At 43.5% G+C, this 19,661-nt stretch overlaps 2 protein-coding genes across 5 annotated transcripts in view; both read left to right on the plus strand.

The window, feature by feature from the left end:
- The first annotated feature begins 5,046 nt into the window (after window positions 1-5,046).
- Window positions 5,047-6,096, plus strand: MTLN (mitoregulin). The gene is made up of 2 exons (XM_055539054.1): window positions 5,047-5,407; window positions 6,004-6,096. Exon 1 carries the CDS (start codon window positions 5,100-5,102, stop codon window positions 5,268-5,270), a length of 171 nt encoding a protein of 56 aa, XP_055395029.1. The 5' UTR covers window positions 5,047-5,099; the 3' UTR covers window positions 5,271-5,407; window positions 6,004-6,096.
- Window positions 6,097-10,581: 4,485 nt separating this feature from the next.
- Window positions 10,582-19,661, plus strand: part of NPHP1 (nephrocystin 1) — a 68,426-nt gene continuing 59,346 nt past the window's right edge. For 2 of the 4 annotated variants that reach the window (XM_055539306.1, XM_055539308.1), the window contains exons 1-2: window positions 10,583-11,080; window positions 17,013-17,086. In XM_055539306.1, the coding sequence (XP_055395281.1) occupies window positions 11,012-11,080; window positions 17,013-17,086 (143 nt within the window). In that variant the 5' untranslated portion in view covers window positions 10,583-11,011. Of the gene's footprint in view, window positions 11,091-17,012; window positions 17,087-19,661 lie in introns of all 4 variants that reach the window. The other 2 variants (XM_055539307.1, XM_055539309.1) reach the window with 2 other exon arrangements.

Genomic DNA, 19,661 nt, shown 5'->3' on the forward strand with positions numbered 1-19,661 from the left:
AGATATGCAGATGACACCACCCTTATGGCAGAAAGTGAAGAGGTACTAAAAAGCCTCTTGATGAAAGTGAAAGAGGAGAGAGGAAAAAAAAAGCTCAACATTCAGAAAACTAAGATCATGGCATCTGGTCCCATCACTTCATAGGAAATAGATGGGGAAACAGTGGAAACAGTGTCAGACTTTATTTTGGGGGGCTCCAAAATCACTGCAGATGGTGACTGCAGCCATGAAATTAAAAGACGCTTACTCCTTGGAAGGAAAGTTATGACCAACCTAGACAGCACATTCAAAAGCAGAGACATTACTTTACCAACAAAGGTCCGTCTAGTCAAGGCTATGGTTTTTCCAGTGGTAATGTATGGACTGTGAAGAAAGCTGAGCACCAAAGAATTGATGCTTTTGAACTGTGGTATTGAAGAAGACTCTTGAGAGTCCCTTGGACTGCAAGGAGATCCAACCAGTCCATTCTAAAGGAGATCAGTCCTTGGTGTTCTTTAGAAGGACTGATGCTAAAGCTGAAACTCCAATGCTTTGGCCACCTCATGTGAAGAGTTGAATCATTGGAAAAGACTCTGATGCTGGCAGGGATTGGGGGCAGGAGGAGAAGGGGACGACAGAGGATGAGATTGCTGGATGGTATCACCGACTCAATGGACAAGAGTTTGGGTGAACTCCAGGAGTTGGTGGTGGACAGGGAGGCCTGGCGTGCTGCAATTCATGGGGTCGCAAAGAGTCGGACACGACTGAGCGACTGAACTGAACTGAACTGAACCAGGGCACAAAAGCGACCCAGTTTATAAAGTGGGGAAATGACACTTCTCCAAAGAAGGCATACTAGGGACCAGTAAACACATGAAACGATATTCAACATCACTCATCATTAGGAAAAAGCAATTTGAAAATCACAGTGACATACCACTTCACAGGGGGCTTCCCTGGTGGCTCTGTTGATAAAGAATCCGCCTGCAGTGCAGGAGCATGGCAGCTACAGTCCATGGGTCAGAAGAGTCAGGCACAGCTTAGCAACTAAACCACTACTTCACATGAGAATGTTTGTGATAAAATAAAATTTAAAAAAATAGCAAAGAACAAAGTTGGAGGACTCACACTTCTGATTACTAAACTTACTACAAAACCACAGTAATGAAACAGTGTGGTACTGGCATAAGAACAGACACATAGATCAATGGAATAGAATAGACGGCCTAGAAATAAACCCTAACATATACCATCAATTGATTTTCAGCAAGGATGGCAAGGCCATTCAATGGGGAAAAGACAAGTCTCCTCTACAGATGATGTTGGGACAACTGAACATCCACATGAATGAGGCTGAAACTTTACCTTATACAATAAACAAAAAGTAACTCGAAAATGAATCAAAGACCTGAATGTAAGAGCTAAAACTACACAATTCTTAGAGGAAAACATAGGGAAACACTTTCATGACATGGGATTTGCAATGATTTCTTGGTATGATACCGAACGCACAGGTAACGACAAAAAGAGTTGTAGAGGAAACCAATTCTATTTGCATACATACATTAAATGAACTTACAACAAATGTAAGTCTAATACTGTAAATGGCAATATCTTTTGCTTGGCAAGCACTTCGAAATGCAAACTCAACAGTGGTAGTTAATGTATCATTCAAAAGACACTCTTGTAATCCTTTAACTCACTACACTTGACTATTCAGCCTGTAAATCCCCAGTAATCATCACCTCAAAGCCAGTTGACCGTTATCAAGTCTACTAAAATGCCCCACTGAAACAATGTACCCAGGGGAAAAATACAAAATCTCAAGTCAGGGACACACTAGCTTTTTAAGAGGGATTTAAATCTTATACCTCTGAACTCCTTCCCATCAGCTCTATTCATCCTTCTGGCCCGAGTTACCTCCTGCTAAAATGAGGATTTGGGGACTTCCCTAGTGGTCCAGTGGCTAAGACTCTGCATTCCCAATGCAGGGAGCCTGGTCAGGGAACTAAATCCCACATGCTGTAACTAAGATTTCGCATGCCTCAATGAAGACCAAGGATCCCACGTGCCACACTAAAACCCTGCACGGCCAAATAAAAAAAATAAATATTTTTTAAAATGAAAATAAAACAAGGGCAATTTTCTATGGTCTCTGCCAGGTTTATGTGTCTAAGGTTCTCCCATATTCAAGGCTCCCATGTACATGATCTGGCTTATTTTTAACCCAAGGGCCACTTAGGGATGAGACATGGATTCCACGTGAAGTTCAAATTGCAATATCAGCAGTGGTCCAAGTACACCATGTCAGGCTGCCAAAACTGGCTTTTAAACATGCCTCAGAGCTATTGAATGATACCAAACTCCTCATTTCACAACTGAGAAAATGAAGATTCAGGGAAATTAAGTTTTTTCTTTGGATTATCCTACTTATCTATCCCACTTAAGATTTAGTTCAGTCACCCACAAATAAGCCTCTTGTAACCACTCCCCGCCTGTCACTCAACACCAAATGTTTACTGAGTGTCTGTTACCGTGCAAACCTCAGAGGCTAAAAAATCCGCTGGCAATGACAGAGACCCAGGTTTGATCCCTGGGTCAGGAAGATCTCCTGGAGAAGAGAATGACTACCCACTCCAGTATACTTGCCTGAAGAATCCCTTGGATGGAGGAGCCTGGTGGGCTACAGTCTATGGGTTGCACAGAGTCAGACATGACTGAGCAACTAACAACATGTGCCAGCCATTATTGTAGGCACTTGGGACTCATCAATATACAACTGAAACAAACAAACAAACAAAAAAACCCACCCTCAAGTAGCTTACATAGAAGCAGGGGAGCTGGAGATAAACAGTTTTTGTATTAGATAAGTATTGGGTTGGCCAAAATGTTTGTTTGGATTTTTGGTAACATATTATGGAAACCCTGGATGAATTTTTTTGCCAGCCCAATAAATTCTACAGCATGTGGAGGGCGGTAAGGATGGAATAGGGGAACAAAGCAGGAAAACAGAGCGGGGATTTGTTGGCTTGTGACTTTTAAATAGGTCCCATTGAGAAAGTGGCAGTTGACAAAAACCTGAAGGCGGTGAAGGAGTCAGTCCTGAAGGTGTCTAGGGGGAAAGTATACCGAGCAGGAAGACTGCACCAGGAAACGTTCTCAGGCAGCACCCTGCCTAGTGAGCTCAGTAAACAATGAGCATATGTCTGCTGGAATTACGGTTTTCTCAGACCCTTGCACTGCAAGGAGATCAAAGCAGTCAATCAGAAAGGAAATCAACCCTGAATATCCATTGGAAGTACTGATGCTGGAACTGCAGTTCCAATACTTTGGCCACCTGATGTGCAGAGCTAACTCACAGGAAAAGATCCTGATGCTGGGAAAGACTGAGGGCAGAAGGAGAAGGGGACGGCAGGAGACGAGATGGTTAGATAACATCACTGACTCAATGGACATGAGTTTGAGAAGCTCTGGGAAACAGTGAAGGACACAGGAGTGCTGCAGTCCACGGGGTCCCAGAGAATCAGACACAACCAGCGACTGAACAACGAAGCCGCCTGTGTGATTAGCGTGACTGAAGAACCAGTTTTTGAATTTTTTAAAACAATTTAGGGACTTCCCTGGTGGTCCAGGGGCTAAGATTCCAAACTTCCAGGGCAGGGAACCCAAGTTTGATACCTGGTCAGGGAACTAGATCCCACACGCTGCAATTAAAAGCTCAAATACCACACCTAAAAACTCACAAGTGAAAGTGAAAGTCACTCAGTTGGTGTCTGACTCTTTGCAACCCATGGACTATGCAGTCCACGTAATTCTCCAGGCCAGAGACCCTGCCAATGCAGAGCAGGGCCTCCTGCATTGCAGGCAGATTCTTTACCAGCTGAGCTACCAGGAAAGGCCAAAGGCTCCCATGCCACACCTGAAAAGATCTTGTGTGCTGCAACCAAGACCTACTGCAGCCAAATAAAATAAATCTATAAAAACAATTTAATGAATTTTAATATAAAAACCAATATTCAACTCAGTCATTGCAGAAATTTTTACACGTATTTGGAACAATGTGGGTATATGAATCTAACTTTTCAACTAACTTTTACAAATTCTGGAAACTGATCAAATATCTGCACTAAACATTTCCTGTTCAAATTGAGATGTTCGATTAATTATAACATCTACACCAGATTTCATAGACTTTCAATATAAAAAAAGAATTAAAAAACCTCATAATAACTTCCTCTATGTAAACTAAGGGAGAAGGCAATGGCACCCCACTCCAGTACTCTTCCCTGGAAAATCCCATGGACGGAAGAGCCTGGTAGGCTGCAGTCCATGGGGTCGCTAAGAGTCAGACACGACTGAGTGACTTCACTTTCACTTTCCACTTTCATGCACTGGAGAAGGAAATGGCACCCCACTCCAGTGTTCTTGCCTGGAGAATCCCATGGACAGAGAAGCCTGGTAGGCCGAAGTCCATGGGGTCGCACAGAGTCGGACACGACTGAAGCGACGCAGCAACAAATGTAAACTAAATAAAATACATTATTAACAACAATTTCATCTGTTTGCATTTTTAATGTTACCATAAAATTAAAAAAAAATTTTTTTTTTTTCAGAAAATTTAAAGTCACATACTTGGTTCACATTCTACTGCTTTGAGAAAATATAAAGAGGTTGAACTGCCCATGGGGTTAGAAAGAGGCACCACTGAAGTTAGGTAATAATGCAAGGAAATATCTGATGAACGCCAAACAACATGTGCAGTGAGGGCTCTGAGGAGGGAAAGATGAGGATGTAGGAGAGCCAAGCAAGTCTTCAACAGGTGGTGGTAGTTTAGTCGCTATGTCTCTGTCTGACTCTTGAAACTCCATGGACTGTAGCCCACCAGGCTCCTCTGTCAGTGGGCTTTCCCAGGCAAAAATACGGGAGTGGGTTGCCATTTCTGTCTCCAGGGGATCTTGCCGACCCGGGGATCGAACTCGGGTCTCTTGCATTGCAAGCGTATTCTCTACCAACCCGCGAGATTCCAGAGAGGCGCCGCAGGATGTGCCCCGCCCCTGAACGCGTTGGGTCTTTTGACCCCGCCGCCCCGCCGTAGCCGCGCTGCACGCCCCGGGTTCGCGATGGCGGACGTGTCCGAGAGGACACTGCAATTGTCTGTACTGGTGGCCTTCGCCTCCGGAGTGCTCGTGGGCTGGCAGGCAAACCGGCTGCGGCGGCGGTACCTGGACTGGAGGAAGAAGAGGCTGCAAGATAAGCTAGCGGCGACGCAGAAGAAGCTGGATCTGGCCTGAGATCCCCGCCCTGTTGGTCCCTGCCGACTCCCGCGCGACCACCTCGAGGGCATCTAGCCTGTCCCGTGCGGGGCCTCGGCCATAGCTAGACCCGTCTCACGCCCTGCGCCCGCAGTGCCAGGCTTGTCTTGGAGTTGGTGAGCAGTATTTATAGCTTTAAGGGGAGATTTTGGGGATAGACCAATATCTTGCGGCAAGAGGTTTCAAGGGCTCCCGAAAGAGGAGAAAGTTCTGTTTTCCGTGGTAACGCACACTTTCGTGCCACAGTTCGGTTCCCTGCGCGTGTTTAACGGGACTGCCTTAACCGCGTGCAAAGTCATTGCACCTTGACAACATTAAGCTTCAACATGGAAAACACTCGAAAGAATAGAAAGAAAAAAGACGGACCGTGGAGGTGTTCTTACCGTCCTTTTCTCTCCCTAATCATCTTATATTTAAAAATATCTTTGATAGCATCATAGTACATCTTTGCATTCATGCTTTGTCATCTCCAGTCTAAATTCTTAGCTCTTTAAAGGCAGGCTGGGAAAGTGTAAAGAACAGTGGCTTGTAAGTCAGGAGCTTTGAACCTAGTCTTGGCTTTTTCATTAGAGCTCTGCAAACTTCCAGGGTCTCAGTTTCCTTATCTGTAACACCAGATCTTGTTGGTCCTGGTTTAACTAAACAGTAAAAATAATTGGAAGTTATCCATTACGTATTTCTAATTTTTATTTTTCTTTTATGTTTCCAACAGCTCATTGAAGATGGATATGGAGAACTGGAGAGAAATAATTCTCCTTGCACTTTATGAATCAATTTTATTTTTAAAATAAAAAATGTAAACGTATTTGAACCTTTTATTAAAAGGGAAAGGAGTATCAGTATCATTGCATTAAGAGAGCTGGAGCCTCAAAACTGATAATTACTGTTTTTGATCACATACCTTGTTTTCCAAGGAATCTGTGCTAGTTCGTTGGTACAACTGCAAAGCATAGTTGGTCTAGGAACCATTACCAGTCCCTTTGCTCAGCAGATTTGCTGGAGCCATTCTGGAAACCAAACAACTGTGTAAAAATACCTGAGGTACGGGAATATATGTAAGACCTTTACACTTCTGAGGGTGACAGCATACTCCAAGCACAAAGTATAAATTTTTATTGACAGAAATTTCTTTTGTATCGTTAACAGAATATACATGTAAAGGAGAAAACTCATTGAATAGAGCTTAGTGATAAATCCCAAATACAGTTGACCCTTGAACAACATGGGTTTGAATTGCAGAGATCCACTTACATGTAGATTTCTTTTTCAATAAATCTACATGTAAGTGAACCACTATCCATGGTTGGTTGAGTCCATGCATGTGGAAACGTGGACAGCAATGATCAACTATGCCACTTGAGCATCCTTAGATTTTGGTATCCGTGGCAGCTCCTGGAACCAATCCTCCAATGGTACCAAGGGACAACTATGTCTAAAAATCAAGAGTGAGTGACCAAGTCCCTGTGTGCCAAGTCGCTTCAGTCGTGTCTGACTCTTTGCGACCCTATGGACTGTAGCCCACTAGGGTCTTCTGTCCATGGGATTCTCCAGGCAAGAACACTGGAGTGGGTTGCCATTTCCTCCTCCAGGGGATCTTCCCGACCCAAGGATAGAACCCAGCTCTCTTACGTCTCCTGCACTGGCAGGCGGGTTCTTTACCATTAGCACCACCTGGGAAGCCGGTGGTGCCTCCAGACTAATAGCATGTGCCCAGTTAAGCATCAGGGTTGTGACTGGTTCTCTCTGGAGCTGTTCTTGTGCCAGGTTCCTGGTGCACCTGGTCTTTCCAATGTTGACTCCTTTTCTAGTACTTAACGTGTAGCCCCTGGACACACTGGTCTCCCTCTCCTGTCTCACCTCAGTGTTCACATCCCTGTCCCCAGTGCCTGTGCTGTTCAGCCCCGAGTTTCACCTCGTCCTTACGTGGCTTTTTAGCCGCCCCACAGCACTCCTCATCTGCCCCTTGTTTTCTGCCTGCTGCATCTTCACACCGTGCCCAGGTGTTCCCATCCCTATGGTGGATGGCTACCTCTGACATTGCCTCTCAGTGTTTCTCCTCTATCTCTACCCCTTGCCCTACTTAAATGTGTTTGGTTTTTTTTCCCTTGAAAATACTACGTTACTTGGAGGTGTTACTTTTTCCCTGTTAGCCACCGCTGCTGCTGCTTCTAAGTCACTTCAGTTGTGTCTGACTCTCTGCGACCCCATAGACAGCAGCCCACCAGGCTCCTCCATCCTGGGATTCTCCAGGGAAGAACACTGGAGTGGGTTGCCATTTCCTTCTCCAATGCAAGAAAGTGAAAAGTGAAAGTGAAGTTGCTCAGTCGTGTCTGACTCTTTTCGACCCCATGGACTTCAGCCTACCAGTCTCCTCTGTCCATGGGATTTTCCAGGCAAGAGTACTGGAGTGGGGTGCCATCACCTTCTCCATGTTAGCCACTAGTTCTTCACTATGAGTCTCTCTGAAGCTGTTAAATTCTTTTTCATCTTTTTAAAAGTGAGCTCAGATCATTGGTGTAGGGGGAAGAGTTTGGGAATTGGATTTATAGGAATGACCCCCACGTGGGGAAATATTACAAACCTCCCTGAGAGATGTAAAATGTAAAATTTTAACAGTTTCAGAGACTCGTAGTGGACTAGTTCTCCACTACAAGCCTCTCCCATAGCTGTTAAATTCTTTTTCAGTAGCTCCTATAAGGAAGCCATACAAGGTCGATGTTCACTGTAAAACTCTGATGGAAGAAAATTATAATGAGTTTTATGAAATAGATTGTTCTCAGGAGATACAATGGCTGTGGTTTGCTTTGGTTTTGGCTGCCTCACTTCAGAACTGTCTTGTCTTACATTACTCTTGGTTTTCATAAGGGCACTAAGGGATGACAACGGAGAAGCAATGACTAGCATTAAAGTGATTATGCTGAGGATTACAAGTAAAAAAATAAGTTAAAAGAGAACATAGCTGAGTAGTCGCATTCCTTACAGCATGGTGAATACTGAAGTATTTCTCAAACTTGAATATGCACATAAAGCCATGGAGTATTATTACAGTACACATTCTGATCCTGTAGTTCTGGGCTGAGGCCTGAGAAGAGGCGTTTCTAACAGACTTACAGGTGGTGATGATGCCAATCCGAGACTCATAGGAAATGCTTGTCACTCTGAATAGGGTACAAAAGTGTATAAAATCTGTCATCTTTCCAGTGGAGGTAAACAAGAGTAATAAACTTTTTTTCATCCTTCCTCATTCCCCATACATGTACACATATGTAAGCTGTTTATTTTTACCAACATAGAATTGTACCATCTCAAAGGACCTGGCTTTTCAAGAGCCTTGTAGATGTAAGCGGAGAAGGTGATGGCACCCCACTCCAGTACTCTTGCCTGGAAAATCCCATGGATGGAGGAGCCTGGTAGGCTGCAGTCCATGGGGTCGCGAAGAGTCGGACATGACTAAGCGACTTCACTTTCATGCATTGGAGAAGGAAATGGCAACCCACTCCAGTGTTCTTGCCTGGAGAATCCCAGGGACGGGGGAGCCTGGTGGGCTGCCGTCTATGGGGTCACACAGAGTCGGACACGACTGAAGCGACTTAGCAGAAGCAGAAATGATCCTGTAATTTTTCATTTTAAATATGGAGCTCCCTATAAAACAGAAAGTTGTCCTAATTTATTTCGAGACATATATGTAAAATAAATAAGGATTTCCTAAATGACAGATTGTTTTTAGTGCAGTTTTTTTCTTTCTTCTTTGTCTCTTACAAGATCATTAGAAGTACTGATTTGTCAGTCTATCTGAAAATACTTTTTAACACTACCTCAGTTGTTGGATTTTTAATGGAAAAACTGGCTATTTAAGTGAATTTCAAGTATCATGAGCCATCATGAAGAAGTTAATTCAAAATAAAGACTGGAGCTATAAATAAAGCAGAGCAACAGTAGGATAGTTGAGTCTACTAGAATATGCCATACAAGGAAATGTCAGAGAGCAATGAGAGGGAACAACCTACATGATGATACAGATGCATTGCACAAACAGGTTGAGTGAAAGAAGCCTGACAAGATGCCAGGACACTGTGTGAGTCCATTATTCGTTCAAAAGGAAGCAAGACAAATTTTTACAGTTAGAAATTGGGGTAGTGTTTTAGTGTAGGAGTGGAGGTGGGCGAGGACTAGAAAAAAGGGAAGACTACTAGGATGTTGGATACCATCAGTATCCAAATCTGGTTGGTGTTACATGGATCTGTGTTCAACGTGAAAATTAAGTGAGGTGGTTCTTCTCACTTTTCTGTTGAAGAAAGAACGCAAATAGATGGCTCTTGGCCCGTGGGATTAACTTGTAAACCTGTATCAATGTGGTTCATCTTTTAAAAAGTGAGCTTCTGTGTATTGGGAAGAGTTTGGGAATTGGATTTATAGGAATGAGTCCCACTTGGGGAAATGTTATTACAACCTCCCTGAGAGATGTAAAATGCAGCGCATAATCACGGTTTATAGACTTCCTGTAGAATGAACATCCCTAGATCATAGAACTCAGGATGCAAAAACTGCAATTAAGTGATACTCCAGCAATATCCCAAATAGCAAAGAATTAAACACTGCCTTTGTGAAGTGAGAGTATGCAGCAGCACGTATCCCGTATAAGCCATGTAAGAAAACTATCTGTACAGTTCATTTAAGACATTGCTGCTGCTGCTAAGTCGCTTCAGTCGTGTCCGACTCTGTGCGACCCCATAGACGGAAACCCACTAGGCTCCACCGTCCCTGGAACTCTCCAGGCAAGAACACTGGAGTGGGTTGCCATTTCCTTCTCCAATGCATGAAAGCGAAAAGTGAAAATGAAGTCGCTCAGTCCTGCCCGACTCCTAGCGACCCCATGGACTGCAGCCTACCAGGCTCCTCCGTCCATGGGATTTTCCAGGCAAGAGTACTGGAGTGCGGTGCCATTGCCTTCTCCTTTTAAGACATTAAGAAGCTTCAAGTACCCTGGTGGCTCAGACAGCAAAGAGTCCGCCTGCAATGCAGGAGACCTGGGTTTGATCCCTGGGTGGGTAAGATCTGGAGAAGGGAATAGCAACTCACTCCAGTATTCTTGCTTAGAGAATTCCACGGACAAAGAGGAGCCATGGGATCGCAGGAGTCCGACGCGACTGACTGAGCGACTAACACAAGATTAGTTTAGCAAAACTGGTGCGTGCAGGCTCAGTCGCTTTAGTCGTGTCCGACTCTTTCCGACCCTATGGACTGTAGCCCGCCAGGCTTCTCTGTCCATGGGATTCTCTAGGAAAGAATACTGGAGTGGCTTGCCGTACCCTCGTCCAGGAGATCTTCCCCACCCTGCTGGCTTCTACATTGCCGGCGTGTTCTTTACCGCTGAGCCACTGGGGACTCCGAGCAACCCTGCAGGAATGTGGTAATACTGAGTATTATGGGACTTGTAGTTTCGGACGCAGCGGCACATTCTCCCCCACCTCCACCCAAATCCTTTGGGACAGGCCAGGAAAAAGTGACTTGCTGGGCGGTGAACCTGAGAAGCGAGCTCCGGCCCTGCGGGTTGAAGGAGCCGCTTCCTCAAGAGAGGACCAACCCCACACTCCTCCAGAATCAGCTTCCCAGCTGGCTGCAGGGCGCCGAGGCGGACGCGTAGTGATGGCGTCACGTCCCGGTGCAGCCGCCATGGTTTCCCTGGCGACCGGTGTGCTCTCCGCGCCTAGGCGACGGAGATGCTGGCGAGGCGGCAGCGCGACCCACTCCAGTCCTTGCAGCGCCGCAATCAGGAGCTGAAGCAACAGGTACCGTCTGGTGAGAGACCTGGGCTCTGGCGGAGGGCGAGCTCTGGGGCGCACCCTAACTCTGGGAGTCAACCCCAACGCAACCTTTCCAAGTTGTAACTGCCCCCATCCGCAACGTCCCGGGACCAAATCCTGATTCTACCCCTCCGGGGAGGCTAGAAAATGGGGTCCTCGACTAAGTGCTGTCCTCCTCTCCCTCCACCCCACCTAACAGCTCCATCTGCAGCCTAACAACTCTTCTATCCCATCTCACCTCCAAATCTAAACGAATAATAACATTCCAACCATCTCTGCATTCAATATCACTTTCCTCCATTCTCCATGCTTCCTTTCCTTTCTCTCTCATTCAGTGGAGGCTCTTGAGTGTTTTTACTTCTCATGAAGCCAAGCCAAATATGCATCAAGGAATAATATATAAGAAAAATATTCAGTTCAGTTCAGTCGCTCAGTCGTGTCCGACTCTTTGCGACCCCATGAATCGCAGCACACCAGGCCTCCCTGTCCATCACCAACTCCCGGAGTTCACTCAGACTCACGGCCATCGAGTCAGTGATGCCATCCAGCCATCTCATCCTCTGTCGTCCCCTTCTCCTCCTGCCCCCAATCCCTCCCAGCATCAGAGTCTTTTCCAATGAGTCAGCTCTTCGCATGAGGTGGCCAAAGTACTGGAGTTCCAGCTTTAGCATCATTCCTTCCAAAGAAATCCCAGGGCTGATCTCCTTCAGAATGGACTGCTTGGATCTCCTTGCAGTCCAAGGGACTCTCAAGAATCTTCTGCAACACCACAGTTCAAAAGCATCAATTCTTCTGCGCTCAGCTTTCTTCATAGACCAACTCTCACATCCATACATGACCACTGGAAAAACCACAGCCTTGACTAGACGGACCTTTGTTGGCAAAGTAATGTCTCTGCTTTTGAATATGCTATCTAGGTTGGTCATAACTTTCCTTCCAAGGAGCAAGCGTCTTTTAATTTCATGGCTGCAGTCACCATCTGCAGTGATTTTGGAGCCCCCCAAAATAAAGTCAGCCACTGTTTCCACTGTTTCCCCATCTGTTTGCCATGAAGTGATGGGACCAGATGCCATGGTCTTCGTTTCCTGAATGTTGAGCTTTAAGCCAACTTTTTCACTCTCCTCTTTCACTTTCATCAAGAGGCTTTTTAGTTCCTCTTCACTTTCTGCCATAAGGGTGGTGTCATCTGCATATCTAAGGTTATTGATATTTCTCCCGGCAATCTTGATTCCAGCTTGTGCTTCTTCCAGCCCAGCGTTTCCCATGATGTACTCTGCATATAAGTTAAATAAGCAGGGTGACAATATACAGCCTTGACATACTCCTTTTCCTATTTGGAACCAGTCTGTTGTTCCATGTCCAGTTCTAACTGTTGCTTCCTGACCTGAATATAGGTTTCTCAAGAGGCAGGTCAGGTGGTATGGTATTCCCATCTCTTTCAGAATTTTCCACAGTTTATTGTGATCCACACAGTCAAAGGCTTTGGCATAACAATAAAGCAGAAATAGATGTTTTTCTGGAACTCTCTTGCTTTTTCGATGATCCAACAGATGTTGGCAATTTGATCTCTGGTTCCTCTGCCTTTTCTAAAACCAGCTTGAACATCAGGAAGTTCATGGTTCACATATTGCTGAAGCCTGGCTTGGAGAATTTTGAGCACTACTTTACTAGCGTGTGAGATGAGTGCAATTGTGCAGTAGTTTGAGCATTCTTTGGCATTGCCTTTCTTTGGGATTGGAATGAAAACTGACCTTTACCAATCCTGTGACCACTGCTGAGTTTTCCAAATTTGCTGGCATATTGAGTGCAGCACTTTCACAGCATCATCTTTCAGGATTTGAAATAGCTCAACGGGAATTCCATCACCTCCACTAGCTTTGTTTGTAGTGATGCTTTCTAAGGCCCACTTGACTTCACATTCCAGGATGCCTGGCTCTAGGTCAGTGATCACACCATCGTGATTATCATAGTCGTGAAGATCAAAGCCTTCCTCAGTGATCAATGCAAAGAAATAGAGGAAAACAACAGAATGGGAAAGACTAGAGATCTCTTCAAGAAAATTAGAGATACCAAGGGAACATTTCATGCAAAGATGGGCTCAATAAAGGTGAGAAATGGTATGGACCTAACAGAAGCAGAAGATATTAAGAAGAGGTGGCAGGAATACACAGAAGAAAAATATTAAGACCTGACAAATGAGCAAAGGACATGAACTAAAGAAGAAATACTGGCCACATAAACATGAGAAAAGTTGACTTCTAAGATAAGCAATTGCAAAAGAAATAAGATACCACAAACACTTAAAAAATCTTGATGCCCAGTACTGGGGAGGCTGTGATGAAACAGGCACTTTTACTGCCCCAGGGTATAAGGCACAACATTTCTGGAAAGCACCTTGACAAGATGTAGAAGATATTTATGTTCCTAGGCTGTGTAATTGCATTTCAAGGAGGAAGCACAAGCTGGAATCAAGATTGCTGGGAGAAATATCCATAATCTCAGATACGCAGATGACACCACCCTTGTGGCAGACAGTGAAGAAGAACTAAAGAGCCTCTTGATGAAAGTGAAAGTGGAGAGTGAAAAAGTTGGCTAAAAGCTCAACATTCAGAAAACTAAGATTATGGCATCCAGTCCCATCACTTCATGGCAGATAGATGGGGAAACAGTGGAAACAGTGGCTGATTTTATTTTTCTGGGCTCCAAAATCACTGCAGATGGTGATTGCAAGCCATGAAATTAAAAGACGCCTACTCCTTAGAAGGAAAGTTATGACCAACCTAGACAGCATATTAAAAAGCATAGACATTACTTTGCCAACAAAGGTCCGTCTAATCAAGGCTATGGTTTTTCCAGTGGTCATGTATGGATGTGAGAGTTGGACTGTGAAGAAAGCTGAGCACCGAAGAATTGATGCTTTTGAACTGTGGTGTTGGAGATGACTCTTGCGAGTCCCTTGGACTGCAAGGAGATCCAACCAGTCCATCCTAAAGGAGATCAGTCCTGGGTGTTCATTGGAAGGACTGATGTTGAAGCTGAAACTCCAATACTTTGGCCACCTGATGCGAAGAGCCGAGTCATTTAAAAGACCCTGATGTTGGGAAAGATTGAGAGCAGGAGGAGAAGGAGATGACAGATGATGATATGGTTGGATGGCATCATCGACTCGATGGACATAGGTTTGGGTGGACTCCGGGAGTTGGTGATGGACAGGGAGGCCTGGCGTGCTGCAGTTCGTGGGATCTCAAAGAGTCAGACATGACTGAGTGACTGAAATGATCTGTTAATATTACCAAGTATTATTTCCACTAAATAAAATGATTTTATAATATTTAGCAGACAAAAGACGGAGAAGGCAGTGGCACCCCACTCCAGTACTCTTGCCTGGAAAATCCCATGGACGGAGGAGCCTCGTAGGCTGCAGTCCATAGGGTTGCTGAGGGTCAGACACAACTGAGCAACTTCACTTTCACTTTTCACTTTCATGCATTGGAGTAGGAAATGGCAACCCACTCCAGTGTTCTTGCCTTGAGAATCCCAGGGATGGGGGAGCCTGTTGGGCTGCCGTCTTTGGGGTCGCACAGAGTCGGACATGACTGAAGCGACTTAGCAGCAGCAGCAGCAGATAAAGGATGTACTGAATGCTCATATTTTATCCAGTTTTGGACTTTCATTTAAAAAGTGCAAAAGATTGGGTGGATAAATATTTCTTAAGGAACTCTATTGGAATTATAGTGGTACAACAAAATAGAATACTCTTCTGGTAGAAATAAAAATAAAAGTTGATGAGACACTGACTTAAGCTGAGCTTTGGCCAGATGCTTTATATTGTATTGAATTTTAAATTTAGTGGGACATTGACAGAACCAGGAAAAGTTGTAGAAGTAGGCCACAACAATTGTTACTGATACAAAGATGAAACAAAACAATCACCAGGGTTATTGAAGCTGGAACCCAATTGGCTCCTGAGCCTTTTGATACCCTGTGTGTCTGGGAAGGGCTCTGTGATATTGTGGGGTCCTTCTTCCCTGACCCCATAAAGGATGTGCTTCTGCTCATGCTCAGTTGTGTCTGACTTTTCGGGATCCCATGGACTGTAGCCCACCAGGCTCCTCTGTCCATGGAATTCTCAGGCAAGAATACTAGAGTGTTTTGCCATTTCCTTCTCCAGAGGATCTTCCCAACCCAGGGATCGAATCCATGTCTCCTACATTGGCAGGCAGATTCTTTACTGTCTGAGCCACCAGGGAAGCCTCCACAGAGGACACGTGAAGCAAAAAATGGCACAGACTTCCACCCTGTTATCCATGGGACAAGTTACGAAGGACCCGTCTGGGTTATGCCTGTGAAGACTGTCACCGTGTGTGTAAATGGTGCAAATAGCAGATGCAGAATGGCAAGAGTAGAGACGTTTTCTTTCTTTTTTTTTTCAATCACTTTATCTTTTCCACATCTATAGAACCCAAAAGATGTATGTGCCTCTTTTGTGGGTATGTTGGCAAAGTTACAAGTAGTATTTGGAAATTGCTAAGTCACAGTATAAGATATAAGAATGAGGATAAGAAAGAAAAAAACTTGTGGTTTATTCATACAGGGAGTATTACTCAGCACTAAGAAAGAATAAACTGACGATACACACAGCAGTGTATATGGAAGTATACTTCCGATATGGAAGTATCTCAGAAACATGCTGTGTGAAATGATCACACAAAAGAGTACGTTCTGGGAACTTTCGGGAGTAATAGTAATTTGCTGTAGGTTGGTGGGGGTTTGGATTACATGTCATTTACCAGACTTAGCAAATACAGTTTTAAGATGAAATGTGTATTTCATTGTACGTAGAACTCACACCAAATACTGAAGTGTAGTTAGTGATACCCATGATGTATTGTTTAAGGGAAAATATACTGATGATTGTAATTTTCTTTGTAATATGTAAAAAATTAGATGTGTTGATGAATAGATGGATCAAAAAAGTATAGTAAAATACTAATGGTCGAATCCAGGTGGTGGGTGTATGGATGTTCACTGTACAATTCTTTCAGCTTTATTGTGTGTTTCAAAGGGTTCATTATAAAATATTTGGGGAAAAATTAAAATTTTATGTCCTAAGGTTATATGTGAAGAGGAACTAAAAAGCCTCTTGATGAAAGTGAAAGTGGAGAGTGAAAAAGTTGGCTTAAAGCTCAACATTCAGAAAACGAAGATCATGGCATCTGGTCCCATCACTTCATGGGAAATAGATAGGGAAACAGTGGAAACAGTGTCAGACTTTATTTGGGGGGGCTCCAAAATCACTGCAGATGGTGACTGCAGCCATGAAATTAAAAGATGCTTACTCCTTGGAAGGAAAGTTATGACCAACCTAGATAGCATATTCAAAAGCAGAGACACTACTTTGCCAACAAAGGTCCATCTAGTAAATGCTATGGTTTTTCCAGTGGTCATTTATGGATGTGAGAGTTGGACTGTGAAGAAGGCTGAGCAATTGATGCTTTTGAACTGTGGTGTTGGAGAAGACTCTTGAGAGTTCCTTGGACTGCAAGGAGATCCAACCAGTCCATTCTGAAGGAGATCAGCCCTGGGATTTCTTTGGAAGGAATGATGCTAAAGCTGAAACTCCAGTACTTTGGCCACTTCATGCAAAGAGTTGACTCATTGGAGAAGACTCTGATGCTGGGAGGGATTGGGGGCAGGAGGAGAAGGGGATGACAGAGGATGAGATGGCTGGATGGCATCACTGACTCGATGGCCGTGAGTCTGAGTGAACTCCCGGAGTTGGTGATGGACAGGGAGGCTTGGCATGCTGCGATTCATGGGGTCGCAAAGAGTCGGATACGACTGAGTGACTGAACCGAACTGAAGGTTATATGGTATTTAACAACGTGATATTTTAGACAGTCTCCATTTATTGTAGGTCGATGGGTTGCTTTTTGAGAGTCGACTGAAAGGAGCTCTAGAAGCAAGTAAAAGGAGAGATATGTACCAAAGGTAAAGTATACTAAGTTATGTAAGCTTTGTAGAGGCTGTACTTAGATTTCAATGAGCAGTATTTACAGCATAGAAATTGAAGCACTATATTTTTTAAATTAATACAATTTCTGAAAAGACAGTAATAATAGGAAATAATATTGAAGTAAAAATGAATGAAATTTTCCAAAAGTATTTTGAAATATTTCTTACAGTTATCTATGTCAACCAAGCCTATATATTGGAATAAGGTTAAATAGAGGATGACAAATGTTAAAAAGAAGTAGCTTACATTTATTTTGTACTTTTGTACATACCAGACAGTGTGGTCCACGTTCTAAGAATTTTTTCTTAATTAACTTTCATAATAACATCTGAAAGTTGCTGAAAGTTAGTGAGCTACTCATTAATATAGATGAGAAAATTAAGGTTTACAGTGATTAATTAATATGTCTAATATTACTCAGCTATAAAACATCAAAGTGGGAAGGCAATAAAAATGTTTTCAAGCCAACAAGAAATGCATAATTTATTTATTTATTGAAGTACAGTTGATTCATTAATATGATGTGTTAGTTTCTGGCATAAGGCAAAGTGATTCAGTAATAAATATATATATATTCTTTTCAACTCTTTTCCATTATAGTTTATCACAGGATATTGGATAGAGTTCCCTGTGCTGCACCATAGGACCTCGTTGTTTATCCATCTGCTATCTAATAGCTTTCGTCTGCTAATCCCAAACTCCCAATCCTCCCTTTCCTCCCCTCCCCGCCCTTGGCAGCCACCAGTCTGCTGTCTTCGTTTGTGATTCTGTCTCTGTTTCCTAGAGAGGTTTATTTGTGTCATATTTTAGATTTTACACGTAAGTGATACCACATCAGGCAATGTTTGTCTTTCTCTTTCTGACTTACCTCAGTTACTATGATAATCCAGGGCCATACATGTTGCTGCAAATGGCCTTCTTTTATTCTTTTTAGCGGCTGAGCTGTGTTTCATTATATTAACATGCGTGTGCCACACCTGCTTTATCCAGTCACCTTTTAATGGATGTTTAGGTTGTGTCCATGTCTTGGCTGTTGCAGATGGTGCCGCTGTGAGCATACGGTGTATCTTTCCGAGTTCGAGTTCTCTTCAGATACATACCCAGGGGTAGGATTGCTGGATCAATAGGCCAGCTCTAATTTTAGTTTTTTTGAGGAACCTCCATACTGTTTTCCTCCATGGCTTCATCAATTTATATTCCTACCAACAGTGTAGGAGGCTCCTCCTTTGCTCCACACCATCTCCAGCATTTGTTTTCTTACAGACTTTTTGATGATGCCCATTCGGACTAGCGTGAGGTGATATCGCATTGTATTTTTGATTTGCATTTCTCTAGTAATTAGCCATGTTGAGCATCTTTTCACGTGCCTGCGGGCGATCTGTGTGTCGTTTCTGGAGGAATGTCTGCCTATGTCTTCTGCCCAGTTTTTGACTGAGTGGTTGTGGTTTTGTTGCAGTTGCTGTTGTTGAGTTGTGTGAGCTGTGTGTATATTTTGGAAATTAAGCCCTTTTGGTCGCATTGTTTGCAAATATTTTCTCCCAGTTCATATGTTATCTTTTCATTTTGTTTATGGTTTCCTTTGCTGTGCAAAAGCTTATAAGTTTGATTAGGTTCCATTTGTTTACTTTTGCTTTTATTTTCTATTGCCTTGGTGTTATTAGACTGACCTAAGAAAACATTGGTATGGTTTATGTCAGAGAATGTTTTGCCTGTATTCTTTTCTAGGAGTTTTATGGTATCGTGTCATATTTAAGTCTTTAAGCCATTTTGAGTTTATTTCTGTGTTTGGTGTGAGGGTGAGTTCCAACTTCATTGATTTACATGTGCTGTCCAGCTTTCCCAGCACCACTTGCTGATGAGACTGTCTTTTCTTCATTGTATATTCTTGCCTCCTTTGTCAAAGGTTAATTGACTTCAGGTGTGTGGGTTTATGTCTCGGTTCTCTATTCTGTTGCATTGATCTCTGTCTGTTTTTGTGCCAGTACCATGCTGTTTTGATTATTGTAGTTTTGTACTATTGTCTGAGATCTGGGAGGGCTATGCCTCTAGCTTTGTTCTTTTTCCTCAGGGTTGCTTTGGCAATTCTGGTTCTGTATAAATTTTAAGATTATTGGTTCTAGTTCTGTGAAAAATACCATGGGTAATTTGATAGGGATTACATGAACTCTGTAGATTGCTTTGGATAATATGGCCATTTTAATAATAATAATCCTTCCAATTCAAGAGCCTGGAATTTCCAGGTGGCTCAGTGGTAAAGAATCCACCTGCCAATGCAGGAGACACAGGAGACGCAAATTCCATCCTTGGGTCAGGAAGATCCCCTGGAGGAAGACATGGCAACCCACTCCAGTGTTTTTGCTGAAAAAATCTCATGGGTCCTGGCAGGCTACAGTCCATGGGGTTGCAAAGAGTTGGGCATAACTGAGCAGCCAAGCGTGCACACAGTCCAAGACCATGGATCATCTTCCCATTTCTCTGAATTATCTTTAGTTTCCTTTATCATTGTTTTATAGTTCTTGGCATATGTCTTTGACCTCCTTGGTCATTTAT

This window comes from Bubalus kerabau, chromosome 11 (genome assembly GCF_029407905.1).
Source record: "Bubalus kerabau isolate K-KA32 ecotype Philippines breed swamp buffalo chromosome 11, PCC_UOA_SB_1v2, whole genome shotgun sequence".
NCBI classification, from domain to species: Eukaryota; Metazoa; Chordata; class Mammalia; order Artiodactyla; family Bovidae; genus Bubalus; species Bubalus kerabau.

Excerpts from the sequence above, each read along its gene's own strand:
- MTLN (XM_055539054.1), top strand. The coding sequence starts at position 5,100 with ATGGCGGACGTGTCCGAGAGGACACTGCAATTGTCTGTACTGGTGGCC.